The sequence below is a fragment of the Helianthus annuus genome, chromosome 2 (genome assembly GCF_002127325.2).
Source record: "Helianthus annuus cultivar XRQ/B chromosome 2, HanXRQr2.0-SUNRISE, whole genome shotgun sequence".
NCBI classification, from domain to species: Eukaryota; Viridiplantae; Streptophyta; class Magnoliopsida; order Asterales; family Asteraceae; genus Helianthus; species Helianthus annuus.
This window is the reverse complement of record NC_035434.2, coordinates 14,138,865-14,160,671: the sequence shown is the minus strand read 5'-3', so window position 1 is coordinate 14,160,671 and position 21,807 is coordinate 14,138,865. Positions and strand designations below refer to the sequence as shown.

General features: G+C 38.0%; 2 protein-coding genes across 2 annotated transcripts; both read left to right on the top strand.

Annotated features, from left to right (window-relative positions):
• The first annotated feature begins 1,274 nt into the window (after window positions 1-1,274).
• Window positions 1,275-5,006, top strand: LOC110910990 (glutamate-1-semialdehyde 2,1-aminomutase, chloroplastic). The gene is made up of 3 exons (XM_022155557.2): window positions 1,275-1,571; window positions 3,045-3,218; window positions 3,787-5,006. The coding sequence occupies exons 1-3, from the start codon at window positions 1,389-1,391 to the stop codon at window positions 4,852-4,854; spliced, it is 1,425 nt and encodes a 474-aa protein (XP_022011249.1). The 5' UTR covers window positions 1,275-1,388; the 3' UTR covers window positions 4,855-5,006.
• An 11,517-nt stretch (window positions 5,007-16,523) lies between these two features.
• On the top strand, window positions 16,524-21,529 carry LOC110910997 (RNA pseudouridine synthase 7). Its single transcript, XM_022155569.2, has 12 exons — window positions 16,524-16,715; window positions 16,825-16,868; window positions 16,981-17,058; window positions 18,010-18,110; window positions 18,242-18,329; window positions 18,718-18,796; window positions 18,902-18,984; window positions 19,500-19,565; window positions 19,640-19,696; window positions 20,236-20,367; window positions 20,447-20,670; window positions 21,010-21,529. Exons 1-12 carry the CDS (start codon window positions 16,631-16,633, stop codon window positions 21,110-21,112), a joined length of 1,140 nt encoding a protein of 379 aa, XP_022011261.1. The 5' UTR covers window positions 16,524-16,630; the 3' UTR covers window positions 21,113-21,529.
• The last annotated feature ends 278 nt before the right edge of the window (window positions 21,530-21,807 follow it).

Sequence of the window (21,807 nt, the reverse complement as noted above, 5' to 3'; positions counted from 1 at the left end):
TTTAGAGGCAAATGTCTGACTAATTCAGATTAGAGGTCTTAACCATTCAGACTCTGTATAAATCTTAACCATTCAGAGGCAAATGTCTGAATCATTCAGACATCTGCTCGTGAAACAAACAATCTGAACCATTAAGTGTTGAACCAGTAAGATGTCTGAATCATTAAGAGCCTCATTAAAAGGTAAACAAACAACCCCTATAGTTACTTTATTAAACTTATTGTAAGAACATACAAACCAAGTATCTAAATGGTTACATTATAACCTCTCAAATATAGAAAAACAACAATATATGTCGGTTACATAAATTGATTATATTTATTTCAATTCTGGTGAAATTACTAGCAGAAAACTTGTAAAACTAAAATGTTTTTTTCGAAATATGACAACGTTATAGTCCATTCTAGTTTTTACTCAATCAAATATTATAAATTTACAACATTCACAAGATTAATCACTAAGTTTGGATAAAATAAGTCAGAATAACAATCTGATTAATTGACTAACCAAATTGGCTGGTAAATGATATGAATGATTAATTACACTGAATGTGAGCAAACTCGATTTTGTAACTTCTGAAAGAAAACGTCGAGGTGGGTTAAAATCAAGGAATTCATACTCAAATCCATTATTTGGTGTCAGGGCCATCCCTGAGAATTCGAGTACCTTGTACGCCCTAAAAATAAACTTACATAAAAAATATTTGTTCACAATTGTGATATTTTCCTAATATTTAATTACGTTTAAATGTTTAATAGTTTAAAACATCGTTTTGGGTTTGGCGTTACCGGATTTAGTTAGGTAACTGGGCAAAAAGACAAATAGGTTTTAGCTGGTGGGGACTGCGCGTTGTGGCGGTGACATTAACGTAGTGTTGAAGACGTTGGTATATTCGAAAATCAACGATATTGAAACGAGCTCAAGCCGAGCTTTTAGCTCATTTGAGGCGATTCTCAAAATAGTTCGAGCTTTGGGTTTTATTCACGAGTCAGCTGCTTGATCAGTCTATATTCGTTGGGAGTAAACCTTCGCACAAACGCGTGGGCCAACAGGTCCTCACAAAGTTCGTGGTTATGTTTAGTCTTCCCTCTTTTATCTCCCAGATTTCGAGCTCGAGCTCAAATAAGAAAGCTCGAATCGAGTCGAGCTTCAGAAAAACATGACGAACCAAGCTCGATCCGGCTCGTTTACACCCCTACTCGGTATGGTCTAATTAGCTGCTCGTTAAACAACCGTATATAGCAAGATGAAGTTTAAAACACAAAAAATAGGGCCCATCATTTTTGTTGTTCTTTCATCTTTAAGCTTATTAGTTATTACCCAATACATCATCTATTTTCTTATCTTCTTCTTCATCATCATCAAACCAACACACACAGAACAACACAATGGCAGGGATAGGGCTATCACTACCATCAAACTCCACTCACAGACCTGCATTCTCATCCTCCACACCTCGATCTTCATCTCCTCGATGCTGTTTATCCTCCGTTAAGATGACGGTTTCCGTCGATGAGCAGAAGAAAACCTTCACTCTCAAGAAATCCGAAGAAGCTTTCAATGCCGCTAAGGTTTGTTGTTCTAGATTCAGTTAACTCTGTTTCTGTTCAAATTCGTATGGCATGGTTGCTTGATTCACTTTAATTATGTGAATTTGACGTTGTGTGGAGATTGTGGTTAGGAAATTGAATTGTAATTTGCTTATCTAAGTGTTGGATTCATGATTATGTGTAATTTTAGTGTAATTGGATAGGTTAGGGTTTGTAGATTGAGATGATTGTTCACAGTTGTGTGATTCTGTTTTATATAGCTTCTGTATAATTATACAGATCTATGGAGCTAATATCGGTGATATATCGGTCCCATAGTAAAATGTCGGTGTCAAATATCTATACCGATATTTTCGGCGATACTGACCGATATTTGACCAATATAACCGATATATCACCGATTTTTGATCGATATAACCGATATATCACCGATATAACCGATATATCATTGATATATCTCTGAATCAGGTGTTAAATTGCTATATATATAAATTTTGCGTTACATTAAAATTACCGATATCCCACCGATATCTCACCGAGATAACCTATAGCTCAAACTTGGTTTTAAAATTCGCGCATCAGGAGCGCAAAATGCACGCATCACATGATGCAGTGATGAGATCGCATCGCGTGTTGCGGTTCCATGATGTGTGCATCACATGATGTGGTCTAATGTGACGTCTTATGCAATTGACCGGCATTTGAACAAATTAGATCTTTAATTGAACACATTTGACTTTAGATGATGAGAATATATTTATATATTATATTTTAAAGTTTAAAGGTTCACAAGTTAAAATATTAGCTATATATATATATTTTTAGTATTTTTAAATAAAGAACACCTCGCATACGTGATGCATGCGCTTCACACATTGCGCATCACGCATCGGATTTTGGGATCAAAACGCATCGGATCGCTACACGCATTTTAAAACCAAGATCTCAAATAGCGGTCCTTGACCAATATCCGAAATTTTACAGCATTAACTGCATAGATACAGATTTAGGTTTTGAATAGTGATGTTCATTAGCAATTTAATAAAACTGACTTGAGAAAAGCTTTACAGGGCAATATATTTTTACAGGCCAATTTGCCATAATTATATATGTTTTTTTTTTTTTTTTTTTCTGTATAGTTTCGGTATTATTAGATGGATTATAGTTTTGAAGAATGTTGTTCATTAGAAAATTAGGTCTAATGACTTGAAAATGGGCTCAGTAAGTATTACATTCATGCTGGACCATAAGGTACTGAAAGTGAACTGTACAGAACTTGAAATTTTTACAGTTTATATATCATGGTAAACCAGGAATTTGCTTACGTGTCATTGGTTAGTTGAATGTTGAGCCAAAATGTTCTTAACTTTACACATATTATAATTGTGTGTATCCAGATTTTCATAACTCAAAAGCGGAAAATTTACAGAAAGAAAACATTTTCTTAAGAGTGTTTGGTTGTGATTCCTGATTTTCTCGGTTTTCCATTGGCAGGAATTGATGCCAGGAGGTGTTAATTCCCCGGTACGTGCTTTTAAATCAGTTGGTGGTCAACCTATCGTAATTGACTCAGTAAAGGGTTCACACATGTGGGACATTGACGGGAATGAATACATCGATTATGTTGGTTCATGGGGTCCCGCTATCATTGGGCATGCAGACGACGAGGTATCATATTATTCATAAATTTGTTTTCTTAAGTGTCCTTTAAGTCACAAAACCATATTCTCATTAGACGGTAGACTATATGTATGCATTTTCTTTTGTAAATATATTTTTGAGTAAAATGCCATTTTCGTCCCTGAGGTTTGGCTGGTTTTGCGACTTTTGTCCAAAGGTTTGTTTTTTCGCATCTGGATCCAAAAGGTTTGAAATCTTTGCCATTTTCATCTAGCTTGTTAACTCCATCCATTTTTCTCTGTTAAGTCAGGGGTATTTCCGTCTTTTTTGTTAACTGAAAGGCAATTCGGTCTTTTTCATTTTATGTAATAAGACGGAATACCCCTAAAAAAGACCGAATTGCCCTTTGAGTTTACAAAAAAGACAGAAATACCCCTGACTTAACGAAGAAAAATGGATGGAGTTAACAAGCCTGATGAAAATGGCAAGATTTCAAACCTTTTGGATTCAGATGAAAAAAAACAAACCTTTGGATGAAAGTCGCAAAACTGGCCAAACCTCATGGACGAAAATGGCATTTTACTTCTATATTTTTTCTGAAAGAATTGAGCTGCAGGTACTTGCAGCCTTAGCCGAAACAATGAAAAAAGGAACCAGTTTCGGTGCACCGTGTCTTCTCGAAAACGTACTGGCTAAAATGGTCATATCAGCCGTACCTAGTATAGAAATGGTTCGGTTCGTCAACTCAGGAACCGAAGCATGCATGGGTGTGCTTCGGTTAGCCCGCGCCTTCACCGGAAGAACAAAAATAATCAAATTCGAAGGCTGTTACCACGGTCATGCGGACCCGTATCTAGTCAAAGCCGGTAGCGGGGTCGCTACTCTCGGGCTTCCGGACTCCCCCGGTGTCCCGAAATCCGCTACCGCAGACACCCTAACATCCCCGTACAACGATATCACAACCGTCGAAAACCTTTTTAACGCACACAAAGGTGAAATAGCTGCGGTTATACTCGAGCCCGTTGTAGGAAACGCAGGCTTCATTAAACCAAAACCCGAGTTTCTAAACTTTCTTAAGAAGATCACGAAAGAAAACGACGCGCTACTTATATTCGATGAAGTTATGACGGGTTTCCGTTTGGCTTACGGTGGGGCCCAGGAGTATTTCGGTGTAACACCGGATTTAACGACTTTGGGAAAGATTATCGGTGGCGGACTTCCGGTGGGTGCTTACGGTGGTAGGCGGGAGATAATGGAGATGGTGGCACCTGCGGGACCCATGTACCAAGCCGGGACCCTTAGCGGCAACCCGCTAGCCATGACCGCCGGGATTCACACCCTCAAACGACTTCAAGAACCGGGGACGTATGAGTACCTGGACAAAATAACGGGTCAACTTATCGGGGGTATTGTAGATGCGGGAAAAAAGGCCGGGCACGCGATTTCTGGAGGACATATTAGTGGTATGTTCGGGTTTTTCTTCACCGATGGTCCGGTTTATAGTTTTGAAGATGCTAAAAAGAGTGATACGGCTAAATTCGCTAAGTTTTATCGGGCAATGTTGGAAGAAGGTGTTTATTTTGCTCCTTCCCAGTTTGAGGCCGGGTTTACGGGCTTGAAACATACAGAGGAAGATATTCAACGAACGATAGATGCTGCTGAGAAGGTATTTAAGGATCTTTAGATTCAGTTGAGTTTTGTTCTTTATTTAGGTTGTGTTGAGTTTGTAGCCATGATCTGCAGTTGTATTTGACGTTTTCGTGTTAGTGCATCTACTTTCGTTCACGTAACAGACTTTAATTCCGTAAAATATGCGTTTATATCTTTCGTTGATTACATTATCTGCATCATACGCGATTACATTATCTGTATCGTACACGAATACATTATCGATATCATCCATGAATACACTGTTAAATATCGATTTCGCTTGTGTATTACAATTTCTTGGTGTTAACCCACATCTCTTCTAAGTTCTAAGTACTTCTTATCTGATACTGTTTGATACACTTTTTTTTTATCCTACCAATTCTGTATATAATATTCATAACTTATTCTTTAGTAGGAATGAATAATTTGTAATAAATTTTTATTTTATAAGACACATGATATGGATCTAAGATGGGTGACTTATACACCCAGGGGCGGACCTACCCTTTGGCCAGGGTGGGCGGCCGCACCCGTTGAAAAAAAAATTAGTGTATATTTTAGGAAAAAAACCCGACCGCACCTCCTGAAAATATGGTTGAACACATCATCCGCACCCCCAACAAATAATTTCTAGGTTCGCCACTGTATACACCTGAACCCAAATTACTAATGTGATTATTTGTTTAAATTGAGCTATTTAAATAGATAGGTAAATAAACAGCAGAGATTCATCCTAACATGATTATAACAATGACGTCAAATGATGACAATGTTGCTCAACGGTTACAATAATATGTCAGTTAAGAGACATAAAAACTATTATGCAGGCCAATAATCTCGATCAAGTGGTGGAATACTTGAGTTTCTCTTGGGAGATGCAGGTTTAACTCTCACTTAGTGGTATGTTCGGGTTTTCTTCAGAATTGGTGGTGGACTCGGGTCACTCTCGGAGTACTCCATTTGGTCCAGTGGGTGCCCCGAGAGTGCTCGGGATTGGTTTCGCTAACCGTTCAATTTTTTTTTTGTTCAACATGTTATTAACGCTCAAATATTTTCGTCTTATGTTAATAACTAGTGTTAACCCCCCCGCTTTGCGGGGCGATGGGGCGTAAAACCGTGCTATAAACGTTGTGGGGCGGGAGATGTAAAACCATGATAAGTAACAACCAAACAATAACCAAAACCAGAAAAAAAACGTAAAACAAAATTACGAATTTTTAACATCGAGTGACTCACGTGACGTAAAACATAGACGAAGTCGAATGTATACCGACATGTATTAAAAATTTGAGGGGGGTAAAAAGAACCCGAGCGACCAAATGTGATAACCAAACAACGTACTGAGTCGCAACCAAATGACAACCAAACCCGAGAAAAAGCGTAAAACAAAAACTAATATAAAAAGTTACATTATTTAACTTTTGTCGTAAAATTATAACAAAACTAACTTTTTTACAAAAATAAAAAACTAATATATATACAAAAATAAAAATCAAAGAAAAATAGAAAACATAAAAGACAAAACCCTATAAAACAAAAAAAAAAGGTTAATATTTCTCGTTTGTTATGAAAATGGATATACACACTTGATGCCATGGTGATGGTAAATAAAGACCTATGACACCATGGTAAATAAGATCATAATTAGGGTGTAAGGGGTGCTCACCTAAGAGGTGAGTCCCCTCTCTGACGCCCAACCAATCCTCGTGTGCCACGTCAACTCCCCTAACACACTAAATTGATGGCGGCACTCCCCTCTTAGGTGAATTGGTTTTTTTTTTTTTTTTAAAAAAAAAATGAAACTTTTGATTGGTCCCCTCTCCCTCTCTCCTCCCCCTCTCTTCGGCAGCTCCCCACCGTGCTTGGTCCCCGATTTGCCTCACCGCACCAACGGCGGCGGTGTTCCCGCTAGGTGACTTGGGTCACCGAATGGGGTCACCGCTGGTGCCCCGGACACCCTTATGTCAAGTTATTATACTATTCACAACAACCCACCCTAAATGTTATATTATAGAATAGAATGTTACACTGGTAGCACAACAGAGCTTGAATGTGTATTTTAGTTGTTAGTAGCGATATGCCTATATATCTTGACAAAGTATAAACTCCTATATACATTGATGATTTTCGGGTTTCTCTCCTATGCATCTCTGTTGAGAAAAAAAATGTATCATAAGGGTGTGGGGGTACTCCTCTAATGGGGGAGTGATCTCTCTTACACACACCCAATCAACACGCACCACGTCAACTCCCCTCTTAAGTCCTCATTTTGCACTCAAACGTTGGCATCACTACACTTACACAATTATTTTTTTTATAAAAAAAGAAGAAAAAAATATGATTGGTAGAAAAAGGGTGGACCCACATTAACAACCAATCACCCCCTCTCTCTCTCCTCTCTCTCAATCGGTGAGCACACACTCAGCTATGAAGTCCCCGCGCGGTAAAGTTTGGATGGTGGCGATGTACCCGCACGGCAAATGAAGTCACCGCATGGGGTCACCGAAGGTGCCCCGTGCACCCTAAACATGAACTGTATGCTACGTTGGATCATATTTTAAATATCCATTACTAAATTATTAGACCATTCGTAGTCGTTGGGGTGAATAATGCCCCACCCTAGGGCGTTTTGCGCCATGTGGCAGCCCAGTCAGCAATGGGGCATTATTGGGCGTTTTTACAATAGGGTGTAGTGGGATGTGGGGATTGTGGGGCATTATGTTTGTAATAAAATAAAAAATAAACATTTAAAAGATCTTTTTGGACAAAAAATGGAAGCTCAAATGTGATTGGCCAAGAAACTCCCCCATTTGGCGTGATTTATAAAACACCATAACAAAAAAAAAAGCCAAACACGCCCATGCGTAGTGGCATGTAGGCGATATGGGGCGTGATTGAGCACAAAAAACGCCCAGAAGGCCAACCTAGACGGATGGTCTTAAGGAAAACAACTTTTAGACATTCTCAAATTTTACAAAAGGCAAAAATCTTTAACACGAACATGTTCAACATAAAATATTTGAAAGTACAAACCATTAAGAGCATTCACATCCAACCCACTAAAATCTGTGAGGGTAGTTTTTATAAGGGTGTCGGCAGTGTCTTAGGTGACCCCATGCGGGGAGTGTGCTCACCGTGCGGGTACACCGCCACCAACATATTTTTACCGCGCGGTGAGTGTTTGGAGCGGTAAGTGTTCACCGCTTGAGAGAGAGGAGAGAGAGAGAGGGGGGATTGGTTGTTAATGTGGGTCCACCGTTTTTCCACCAATCATATTTTTTTCTTCTTTTTTATAAAAAAATAATTGTGTGAATGGAGTGATGCCAACGTTTGAGTGTAAAATGGGGACTTAAGAGGGGAGTTGACGTGACACGTGCTGATTGGGTGTGTGTAAGAGAGGGGACTCCCCTAAGAGAGGAATGCCCCTCTCACCCTAATAGAAATGGTATAAAAAGTGGTTGTGAGTGGAGGAGAGAGAAAATGTTACTCTTCATCTGTATATTTGAGGGGACACTGTTCACCCCCTATAATTTTTTTTAATATATTTTGCAAGTGGTTGTGAGTGGAGGAGAGAGAAAAGGTAATGATAAGACTATGTGTAGTGGGGCGTTATGCATCCACATAAAGCCTCTATAAAGCCCTAAACACCATTACGAAGGGCTTTATGAGACAAAAAAAATAGTGGAGCGTGATATATATAGCGCCAAGTATGGGGGAGATTTCAAAGTTTGGACCAATCAAAAATTAGTTAGTGTTTTTATAATTAATTAATAAAAACGAAAATTAATAATTAGGTATTGATCGGTAGGGGCTTTATGATTACGGGCTCTAGTGATATAACGCCCCATAAAGCCCCTGTGTGACGTGGCACGACACGTGTCGCATAACGCCCCACAAAGGGCTTTACGACTACGGATGGCCTAAAGGTATAAAAGAATATTATTTAATTGAAAAGGAAAGAGAAGATGTAGTATTTTTTAGTGTAATTTAGGATGAAAAAAATGATGAAATGGATGTAAATGCTCTAATAATGTACAATGGTTAGATTGGAGTGTTGTCATCATGGTGACAAAGTGTAATTTAAGGACAACATCTAGCCACCAATCATTTACTTTATCTTTGTATAATGAAGGTGTTAAAACATTAACAAGTCCTAGACAAAACAACAATTTACACACGTACTATGGGACTTATTTCCAAATACCTGGTGGTTTTTTTAAGTCATAACTATTATTTATGGTGGATGGTGAAGTGTGTTGTTTCCATGTTGATAAAATGCAATACGAGAGTACCAATCAGTAAACAAAATCAGTTGAATTCTTACCACCGAACATGCAGTGGCGAAGCTTGAATTTTTTGGCCGTGGGGGGGGGGGGGGCGAAAACGTATATACCCAAAAATTTCTATAGAACCGGGAGGGCGAAAACGTATATACCCACAAATTTCTATACGAAAACTACATATATAACACTACTGAGCGAAAAATTCGGGGGGGGGGGGGGGGGGGGGGAGGGGGGGGGGGGCGCCCCTCCCCGCCCCTCTTATCCTTTGCCCTTGCCAACATGAGCACTAAACTAGGTGCTTACACCACTCTTTGTGTCACTATCATCACCAGCCGTGCTATTATCTTTATGTGCTATTATTTTTATGATAAGTTGAGAACGTTGCACAATATCACTCGAATGAATAATTGGTTAATACTTGACCAACTGATGAAACAGTGGTTAATCAAGAGAAGTTAATTCACTGGTCTCATCAAGTAGGGTTAATCCTTTCTTTTCGAGGATCGGTGGCTGGACCGTCAGCTGGGCTGTCTCCTGCACAAGGGAAACACACCGTGACTCGTAACAAGGAGGAAGGGGTGGGGGGTGCTCCTTGTTACCACTCTCCGGCGTGAAAATCAGTAATTTGCTTGAGAAGCAAAGTGTGTGATAGTAGTAGTAGTGAGAGAGTTGAGAAGCGATCCCTCAAACCTGGTTTGGGATGGGTATTTATAGCCGAGTAGTGAAGAAGGGTGGTTGAGTCGACAGACTGATGACGCGCTGCTCTTATGTAGGTGTGTTAGGCTTGTCGGCTGTGGAGGTGAAGCCACGTCCTACTGCGGTGTCAGTCTGTTGCTTACGTATGGGCTGACAGGTGACTGTCATTGGTGCCACTTGCACTGCAGTGTCAGTCCCACTTGCCTCGTGGGCAGGATGCAGTGCCGCGCCGCATCGCTGCCTGTGGTAACTGCTGTTGTTTCCGCGTTCCCACTCTGGCAAGACTGCGGGATGCGGTGCTAGGCCGAATCGCCACTTATGGTGACTGTTACTGTTGTCCAGATCCGTTGTCGTGAAGAAAGTGTTCGCAGGATGCGGTGCTAGGCCGCATCGCTATGCGTACACCCGTTTTCATACACAAGGTAAGTCTTCTTCAATCGCTTGACCGATTGGATTCGACAGCTGTGTTCGCGCATGCTCGCACGGACACGGATAAGTTCTTGCTGGTGGGGGTTTTTGATAAGGGTAATGATCACTCACGGTCGTGCTGACGCGAGATCTGAGACCATACCCTTCACCAACCAAGCACCAAGATTGATTTGTGATCCTAAGACCCACCTATATGTCTAGATCACCATCGTCAACACATTTAAATCACCATCGCTACATAATGACTTATCTTGGTATCTATATCTATCTATTATATATACCATATATAAAGATTTCATTGGACATAATAGTAATTTCCACCGTAAATTTTAAGACGGCAGCCCAAGAGGCTAGCTTGTTTCCCTAATTTTTCATCATCACTACCAAATTTGCCCCCATGTAAAGAGGATACCCAAAACGAGCAATCAGTTTTCTTCTTTTGAAACCGTCGCAGTATATCCTATGAGGATTGAAATCGTCGATTGAAGCAATGAGATAGGTTATGGAAATGAAATCGTTAATGGTTGGAGCAATAAATGGAAATTGATGATTGAATAGTGGGAGCTGAAGAGATTCAAAGAATTGAATATGTCCCTTCGTTTCCAGAACCCCACCTCTGTATAATCTGCGATTCTCATTTAGGAAGCCCAAAATCGTCACCATACCAGGTATTACCTCCAAACTCACCATTCATCCTCTTTTCTTTGCCATATGTTTTTACACTTGATTTGGTGCAATATGCAGATTTCTTGAATTATCCTAAGAGCCATCAATTTTGGAGCTTTCAAATTGGCCTTCCATTCTTTAAATCCAGTTGAGTAATTTTGTTAATTACCATGACTTCTTTAATTCACGATGATTTACTTTTTGATCTTACAAGTATGGGGTTGGATTCAGTTTTCTTATGTTTTATTGTCTTTAATTTATGTATACAAGGTGCTTGATGAAATGCTTATGTGAATACTTGTGGTTTGGGTTGAATCGTAATTCAACTTGCTGCGTAGAGTTTCTTAATTTTACTGATGTATAATCCAAAACTATTAAAATTGGGTTGAATCATAATTTTACATGTGGAAAATTGGTATTGAATAAACCAACCTTTAACCAGTTGGTAAATAATAATCCAGCCTATAGAATTGGTATATAATAATCCTACCTATCAACATGTTGGTACTCAATGAACTTCCGTTAATTTTTTTTAACTGAAGTTAGTTTTTAAGTTTTATTTATTACACAAACAGTCCCTGTAGTTGTAATTTACTAGTTTTAACTATTTTATAAACCTCAAATCGAGGAAAAGGAGGATTTTCGAGTGGTTTTTTTGTTTCATAAAATAGTTAAAACTAATAAATTACAACTACAGGGACTGTTTGTGTAATAAATAAAACTTAAAAACTAACTTCAGTTAAAAAAAATTAACGGAAGTTCATTGAGTACCAACATATTGATAGGTAGGATTATTATATACCAATTCTGTAGGTTGGATTATTATTTACCAACTGGTTAAAGGTTGGTTTATTAAATACCAATTTTCCTTTACATGTTGATTAAAGTTGCTTAATTTGTTTGGCCAGTACGTATTTTACATATGGAGTAAACGATTAGTATCGTTTTGGTGAAATATCATTGAAAAGTGAAAACTTAATTACATCATAGAGATCAAATGAAAATATGAAACATAAATAAGCGTGCATAGAAAATCAATTAACTATTGATAGTTATCACGTCATTGAAGGAAAAGAGTTGCAGCAAATACACTATGCGAAAGTACTGGAATCAAGGATGTAAACAATCCGAGCCTGAGCTTGAGCTTCGCAGTCGTGTGTAGTTTTCCTACCTCGAGTTCATCTCGGCTCGGTCTGGTAATTATTTATTAAGTAATTTATATACATTTGTCATTTTTTTGCATTTCTTTATATTTTCAGTTTATATAAAATTTTATTTACTACATAGTTACTTTTCATACTTTTATATATAATAATAGTAATTATTATATGAATTGATATTCAATATATTACATAAAAGTTATATAACTAATAGACTCGTGAGTCGGCTCGAACTCAATTAGTGAACCTCGGGCTCGTTTATTAAAGAAGCTTATATTGTGGGCTCGAGACCGGGCTCGTTTAAGCTCGGCTTGATTGAGCTTTTTGATAATGACAAATGTGCTATAAAGGTTAAATTGTTGCTATTTTACACTGTGCTATTCTGATATGGTTCCTTCTTTCATGACCTCTTGTGAATCGATACGACACTATAGGTTAATTTATAAACTAGAACTCCTAACTTCGTAATTACAACTCAAAAGCAACTAAAACTTTATTATGAGAATTGGTGTTGTATGATGTAGGTGTCAATGTAGGATTTTGATGAAACTCTGAAACTTAGAATGAAAAAAATAGATTATAAATATATAAGATATGCTCAAACAATAAAGAAACCTATATATGTCCTCAAATCTTATTTAATTTGAGCAGAATCTTAATTATTTGTTTTGATGTATACTGATTATACTTTAGAAATAGGGTCCACGCCTAAAATCTGAACCAGACTTTGAGAATAATAAAGATGATCAAAATATCTTTGATGCAATACTGTTCAATATAACATAATAGGGTTGGGTATATGTATATCTAGCAAAATAAGGGGGTAACGGGTCAAAACGGGTTCGGGTCACAAGTCGTTTAAAAAATGGTCATTATGGCTCGGGCCAGAATGGTTTTGATAAAATTGGACACAGTTCAAAACAGTTTGTTTTGTTACATGGGACGTGAATGCAGCTGGCGCTATCAAGACTAAATGCACCGTGCCGAACTGGATTTAAATGTGGTATTAACTACCAGTCACCCAACTACTGTTCCTGGTGGTGTTCTTGCTAAGGTACAAAGAGTTGTGTGCATGATTTCAAGTTTAAACTCCACCAGTGTTGCTAAGGGGTTCTCCTGCATTGACTATAAGTTTGACCATATGTATGCCAAGAGGGCTTTTGCTCACTGTTATGTGGGTGAGGGGATGGAAGAAGGTGACTAGAGAAAGATTATGAAGAAGTTGGTATGGAGTCAGGTGATTGGCTGCATAAAAAGATAAACCAACTTTGGGGTATTATTGTATGTTGACGTGCATCAAATACACTTTATTCTCGTTTTGTTATGTTTATGTTTACTTTTATGAAAGAAAATGTTTTAAAGTTTATTACATTTGGAATGCTTCAAAAACTTATACAGTTACAGGGGATGTTATTTTAACCTTAAACGGGATCATTTAATTTTTTGTTCTCTCAAGAATGTTTTCATCAATCTCAACTTTGTATTGTATCAGTATAGAGTTGGTATTTTTATTTTGTTCTCATGACTCGTATGAAAAAAGGCTTCAGCTTAGTTTAATTTTTTCATTTTTATAACTTTTATTTTCTTAAAATAGGGTATTGTAGATGGTAAGTGCTGGTGGTAAGTTGGTGATGGTGATTTGTTCATGTCTCGTGTTATTAACTCCGCCGCAACGCACGGGTTTCCCACTAGTGTCTTTTAAATGCACTATAATCATACTCACCGTCTAAACTTCATGCCTTAACTAGCAAACTCATTAACTCAAGCATATTGTCATGATTTCCACTAGATGCCCAGTTTAAAAAATGATTTATCAGCTACACATACATTTAGCAATAATACAAGTGAATACTTAAGAAAAAAACTCCATGCGATGACATGATTTTTAGCCTTAATTTATTGTTATAAAAGTCGGATACATGATCAACACATCTCGTGTAATTATATATAATATGATAGATATAGATTATAGATTTATAAAATACTATAATCGCAATAAATTGATAAATCAAATTCTATATAATAACTTACCATCCAGACTATGTATAATTCTTAACCATTCAGAGGCAAATGTCATGAAAGAAACAGTTTAAACCATTTAAGGGTGTATAGGGCGTTCGCGGGAAGGCCATTCGGTGACCCTTGTCCCCGATCGGGAACACCGCCGCCATCAACGCGGGGACCCGAATCGGGGGATGAGATCGGTGTGGACTCACCGCTGGTTTTGCACGAGAATTGAGGAACGGATACATTGCAACGGTCATATTTTTAAATAAAAAAAAATTCACTTTTTTAAAACATATATAAATAACCATCCCATTCACTTCATTTTTTTATACTCAAACCATATCAACCTCACACATTTTTTATACTCTCCAACCACACCCACTTCACTTTATTTTTTATACTCTCAAACCACACCCACTTCAAACCGAGCAATGGAGAACCAACCCCGCGAGGCCAAGAAAAAAACTAAGGGACGGGGCTCGCAACCGTCTCGTGGTGGTTCGAGCGGTGCAAGTGCTCAACCACAACCCCCTTTCGGATACACTTCACAACCCCCGTTTTTTTTCCAACAACCTTCACACCCCTCGTTTTACAACACCCAACAACCCAATTTCGGCTATTTTCAAAATTTGTTATCAATGGACGCTCCTCCTCAATCCCCCGCCTTCGACCCATATGCTTTTCGTGCCCCACAAGTTCCATCTACACGAGGAAATGTCGAACGTCCTCTACCTATTTTCGACGACGAGGACGATGAGGTAGTGCCCGAAACTCAAAATTTGGGCGACGAGGACGAGGAAGATGAATATAATGTGGATGAAGACGCGGGCAACGAAGAAGATGACGCTCGGGAAAAAAAGGGAAAAACGAAGAGCACGAATTAGACAAAGGTCGAAGAAGAGGCGTTGGCAAAGGCGTGGGTACATTGCTCTACCAACAAAAAGAAGGGCAATCAACAAAATCGCGATAGTTTTTGGCGTAAGATTTTAGAGCATTTTAACAAAACTGTCGGTGAAAGTAACCGGACCGTTCATCAAGTACGGTCTAAATGGAACCCGATGATGACGAAAATAAACTTTTTCAACGGCCTATACCAACAAGCGGTAAAAATTATATTTTTTTTAACATTGTATATTTTTAATTTTTTTTTTCTAAGTTCATATTTTTTTAACACTTATTATTTTATTTTTATTATTTTATAATATGTAGGATCGCACACGAGGAAGCGGATGTAAGGATCTCGACGTGATGAAAGTCGCGTTAAAAGAATTTAAAGATAAATTTCCGAACGGTTTTCAACATGTCGAGGCGTGGGAGGTCGTTCGAAGACACGAGAAATGGGCCCAAGTCCCATTGTTGGGTGAGGAAGGTGAAGGTTCGGCACATAAAAGAAAGCCCGTTGATGTGGACCCTTCGATACCGGATATGAATGAAGACCCCTCGCCACAAAGACCACAACGGCGAGACAAGCGTCAAGCTACATCGTCCGAGGGAAGCTCGGCCGAGTTGGCGGCACAATTCAAAGAGTACACCGCCATGAAAGAAGCGAAGCAAGCGGTAGAATTGGAGGCGATCGAATTGAGGAAAAAAAGAGAGTCGGAGGCTCGTGAGCTCATATCGGAACAACGCGAGACGATGAAAAACTACAATTACGATCGAGATATGAAAACATTCCTCAAGCCGCACGACGATGCTCCGCCAAGTATGTTGCCGTTCATCCTCGCCCGAAAGCGCGAAATCGCTAACCAATACGGGTGGCCATGCGATTTCTAAAATTTTAATTTTCTAGTATGAATGTGATTTTTATTTTTCTAGTTTGAATGTATTTTTTTTTAATTTAATGAAATGTCTTTTATTTAATTTTTATTTTTATTAATATTTTTTTAATTTATAAACATGCATAATTTTACAAAAAAAAAAAAAAAAAACCCAACTCCCCTAAGAGGGGAGTGCCGCCATCAAAATGGGGTGTTAGGGGAGTTTAAGAGGGGAGTTGACGTGGCACTAGTTGATTGGTTGGGCGTAAGAGAGGGGACTCACCTCTTAAGTGAGTGCCCCTTAGGGTGAAGGGGGTGCTCACCTAATAGGTGAGTCCCCTCTCTTACGCCAAACCAATCCCCGTGTGCCACGTCAACTCCCCTCTTAAACTCCCCTAACACCCCAATTTGATGGCGCCACTCCCCTCTTAGGTGAATTGGTTTTTAAAAAAAAAAAAAAGAAAAAAGGAAAGCTGTGATTGGTCCCCTCTCTCTCTCTCCTCTCTCTCTCCTCCCCCTCTCTTCGGCATCTCCTCACCCATTTCACTCCCTCTCTCTAACTCACCTAATGGATGGCAGCCCCCCCTAATCGGTATTTTGGGTCACCGATGGGGTCCCCGAAATACACCCTGTACACCCTAAGTGCTGAAGCCTGAACCAGTAAAAAGTGTCAGCCATTAAAAGGTAACCAAACAGCCCTCAATTCAATTCCCTGTACCATTTGCTAACACCTGTGGTAACTCCAAACACCCACTCAATATTCAGTGCAGATAAAATTAGATTTTGTATAAAGCAAAAAACAGAGTTTCATCATGAAGAGAAACAGAGAAAACATGGAGATCGTATGGCAAACTCCGGCGAATCCACCGGAACGTCATGATTACATCTTCCGTAACGGTAATCAAATCACACAATTCTCTTTCATTATCATTGTCATTGTAATTTCATAATTTCACAATAATTTATACTTTGTTTGAACCATTTAAACCCTAAATAATTCTTTCAGGAATCCGCTACGTTAAACCCTACTACTTCGAATTCATTTCTCATGTACGTACACCTCTCATTCTGTTAAATGATAGTGCGAATATTACTTACGATTGTGTTTCTGAAACCCTAATTGAATGCTTGAATTGCTGGATTTGGTTAATGTGAACATTAGGCGAAGAATCGGTGGGCAGGGAAGACGATTGTTGATCTGTTTGCTGATGAGTTTAAAGGTCGAAACCGTGATTATTATGTAAGATTGATTTTGTTTATAGTTTTTGTTTATAGTCTTTTTTTTTTTTTTTTTTTTGGGTATTTGTCATTTGCTTATTAAAATAATCGGATTGGAGTTCTACATGTAATTTTTCGAACTTATACACACACACAGAGTTTTTCAAAATTTTACGTACAAGTATAATTTTTCAAATGCTTCAAAGATTTTGACCGAATTTGACCCAAAGTTGACTGATTTTGACTGCCTTTGAACGATAACCGATTTTAGGATCTGGTTAGTTGAAATCGCATCGGCAGCCGACAGCCTAGTGATTTGCATAATCGCTGCTTAGAACTGATTTTTACAACACTGATAAATAGTTATATTAGCAGTTTAGTTTGCGAATAAGAAATTGTCATTTTAAATAAGGTAAATCCTGTGCACCTTTTAATCTTTTATCTTGCATTTGTGAATTAGAGAAAGATATTGCTTATTTAGTTAACTAAATTCTAATGTGTATACACATATAATGTATATATGTGTGGACGCTCGGGGGGCAAAAGTGAAAGTGCACTAATTTTAACGTTATTTTACTAATTTCGTGAAAATAACATTAAAAGAGGGGGATGGTTAATCATGCATCATGTGGTGGCGTTGATAGCCGAAAGACAAAAGGGTACATGCACTAATCGGCCTTTGTCCCGATTGTTGAGTGTTATGTGCCTTGTGTCCAAGGCTTGATGCAAAACTACTATCGAGCCGGGGGTCTCACTGGAAGCAGCCTCTCTATTCCTACGGGGTAAAGGTAAGGCTGTCTACATCTTACCCTCCTCAGACCCTACCTTAGCTTTGCTATTGATGGGATTTACTGAGTATGATGATAATGATGAAATTCTAATGTGTAGTGAAGTTTTTGACTTTTTGCCCAATTTCAGCATTAAGCATATGCTCAAACTTGAGTTGTGTTATACTGTTATGATAAATTTGTAGGATTCTGCTGTCAAATCTGGTCGCATACAAGTCGATGGAAAGACGGTGCCTATTTCATACAGAGTTCAATCGTCACAAAAGATTAGTCACTTCGTACATAGGTGTGTAATGTTTTCTACTCAATGCTTTGTTCTTCAGATTATTTATAAACCGATTCATGATGCTAGTTTAAGTTTCTTGTTTACTATGTAATTATGTGAACTCAAGCTTCTAATTTTTGTATGAAATTTAGGCATGAACCCCCTGTGATGGCTTTGGATGTTGCAATTTTGCATAAAGGTGAAGATGTTCTTACTGTTTGTAAGCCTGCATCAGTTCCAGTAAGTTAAGTTGAATTAGAGTTAATTACTGTTTTCGTCCCTGTGGTTTGTCAAAAATCACTATTTTAGTTCATTAGTTTAAAAATTGCGATTTCAGTCCCTGTGCTTTCACTTTCGCAACCATTTCAATCCCTGTGGTTTCACTTTCGTAACCATTTCAATCTATTTATTCTGTAAGTACAGGGACTGAAATGGTTACGAAAGTGAAACCACAGGGACTAAAATCGCAATTTTTAAACTAATGGACTGAAATAGTGATTTTTGACAAACCACAAGGACGAAAAGAGTAATTAACTCTATATATATGTTTTCGTTTACCAATAACTTGATTTTCTTCGTTATTAGTGGGATTTACGTCGTACATTTCATAACTCTCTTTTTTCTTCAGGTACATCCTTGTGGGCAGTATCGTAAAAATACCGTTGTCGGTATTCTTCAGGCAGAACATGATTTTGCACCTCTATTTCGTATCCACCTTTTTATTTTACAAATTACCATACTGCCCTTCTTTCATCTCTCTAAATAGTTCATTTCTACATTAAAATATGTTTTTTTTCTTAACTCTACAAAAGCTGTTCATCGGCTGGATCGTTTGGTTTCGGGACTTCTTATTCTTGCTAGAAGTGCTTCTCAGGCTGATATTTTCAGACAACAGGTACATCAATAGTTAATATTTTTATATATATTTTTGAGTAAACTGCCATTTTGGTCCCTGAGGTTTGGTCACTTTTGCCACTTTAGTCCAAAACTCAAACCTTTTGCATCTAGGTCCATGTAGTTTCAGTTTTATTGCCATTTTGGTCCAAAAGCGAAATCAGGTCATATTTGTCTTATAAAATCCTGCTATTTTGTCCTTTTCCTCAGGGGCAAAGTTTGAGATGGGAGAGAAAGAAAAAAATATTATATAAAATTTCTATATAATGACCATTTTGCCCCTGAGGAAAAGGACAAAATAACAGGATTTTATAAGACAAATATGACATGATTTCACTTTTGGACCAAAATGGCAATAAAACTGAAACCACAGGGACCCAAATGCAAAAGTTTTGAGTTTTGGACTAAAGTGGCAAAAATGACCAAACATCAAGGACCAAAATGGCAGTTTACTCTATATTTTTTTAAAAAATTATCCTTATTTTTGAAAATTTATTCATAATCAATTTTCATTAGATAGAATCTGGGACGGTGCAGAAACAGTATATTGCAAAAGTAGTTGGGGAATTTCCCGAAGACGAGGTACAATTTTCATACGAGGGATGTTTGGCTAATAATTTCTTTCTTATATTGATTTTAGTTTTAATTTTATCCAGCAAATTGTGAATTTGAGGGTAAATTTTAATGCCCGAGAAGGAAGGAGTACAGTAGAGGTAAAAATATTTATATCTGAGTAACAATTACTTTTGTGATTGTATCTACTAGACTACTATGTCTACTTGATATACATTATTTATATTTTATTTAGAGTAAAATGCCATTTTCGTTCCTGAGGTTTGGCAAGTTTTGCGACTTTTGTCCAAAGGTTTGTTTGTCCCGCATCTGGATCCAAAAGGTTTGAAATCTCGCCATTTTCATCTGGCTCGTTAACTCCATCCATTTTTCTCCGTTAAGTCAAGGATATTTCCGTCTCTTTTGTTAACTTAAAGGGTAATTCGGTTTTTTATAATTTATAATGCCCGTGAAAAAGACCGAATTGCCCTTTAAGTTAACAAAAAAGACGAAAATACTCCTAACTTAACGGAGAAAAATGGATGGAGTTAACAAGCCAGATGAAAATGGCAAGATTTCAAACCTTTTGGATCCAGATGCGGAAAAACAAACCTTTGGACGAAAGTCGCAAAATTGGCCAAACCTCAGGGACGAAAATAGCATTTTACTCGTTTATTTATAAATGTTTTCCATGGTGTAGGTAGGGGACACTGATGAAAAAGACAATAAAACGTTAAACGGGAAGGCCGCATGTACAAAATTTACTAGAATTTGTACTAATGGGAAATATAGTATCGTATCATGTCATCCAATCACTGGAAGAACTCATCAAGTAAGAGAATGCATTTTAAGTTTATTGCAATCTAGAAACATTTGACTTTGACCTTTTGACTTCTCTATGTCTCAAACAGATTCGTGTACACCTGCAATCCACGGGTCATCCGATAGCCAACGACACACTCTACCTTACGGGTGATGTTAATAGTGGCTCTAGGAGAGCGTTTGACGTGGTGAAGTCAAACCGTTCATTGAACGTCAAGTGTAATGATAATTGCGATAGTCAACCTGAAGATTCCATTGAAGATTTCGACATTGATCCATTGTGCACAAATTGCCCAAATTTGGCTCCTATAGGGTAAATAATTTTCGTTTTATATTCCCACTAGAGTAATTTACGATTTAGCCCCTGTGGTTATATCACTTTTACCCTTTTAGCCCAAAAAAGAATTTTTTAATGGATGAGGTTAGTGTTAGGGGCCAAAAGGTTAGAAAAAAAGACGTTGGGGGCTCAGATGTTATTTTTTTTTGGGTTAGAAGGGTAAAAGTGACGTAACCACAGCGGCCAAAATCGTAATTTACTCTTCCCACTATTTAAAGTTGATTTATTGTAGCTATATTATTATTATTATTATTATTATTATTATTATTATTATTATTATTATTATTATTATTATTATTGTTATCTTGAATACAGATACGATGGCAGCGAAGAAGGTTTGTGGCTTCACTGCGTGAGATACAGCGGGCCGGATTGGGTATATGAATGTCCATATCCTGAGTGGGCGTCTCTGAGCTAATTTTATTTTTGAATTTGTGGCTCTAAATTTTGATTCAAATTCAGTATTATTTAATCGATTTGTGCTATAATGCAACAAGGTACAAGTGTCCTCTGAACTTGTAGACTCAGGGCTGGCCATTTGGGTCTGGGTTGACCCGAACCCGATATGACCTGAAATCGTACATGAGTCATTCTACACATCCCGAATGTGGCCTATAACCCGGCCAGACAACCTGTTTGATTAAATGCGTACCGGGTCATTTCTCAATCTTTTGGACCCACATAATTTTGTATCAGGTTTGTGGAGCTTAATGACATGTAGCGAGTCCCGTGTACAACTTATATGTTAGGTTCTCTATTTTTCATTCTATTAGCAAGAGTTCTTGTAGGGATCATAGTCATATGCTATTGTTTAATTTTTCTTCTTTATTGAATATATAGTTACTATTTCGCCGACAGAAAATACAGCCCGACCAGCAAAAAACTAGACGAGGAAAAAGTTTACAAATATATAAGAGGTTTTTGAATCTTCAAATCCCGCGCCAAACCAAAAACACAATCGCTTCAACTTCTTTCTTCTTCGATTGTAATTGAATACCATCCAACCACTGAATGTAATCATTAGGCTTCTTCGAGATGTGCGTGTGCACGTGTGTGTGTAGACGCGCATATGTGCGATTTATCCCCCGTACAGTATGGCATGATGTCTTCCCA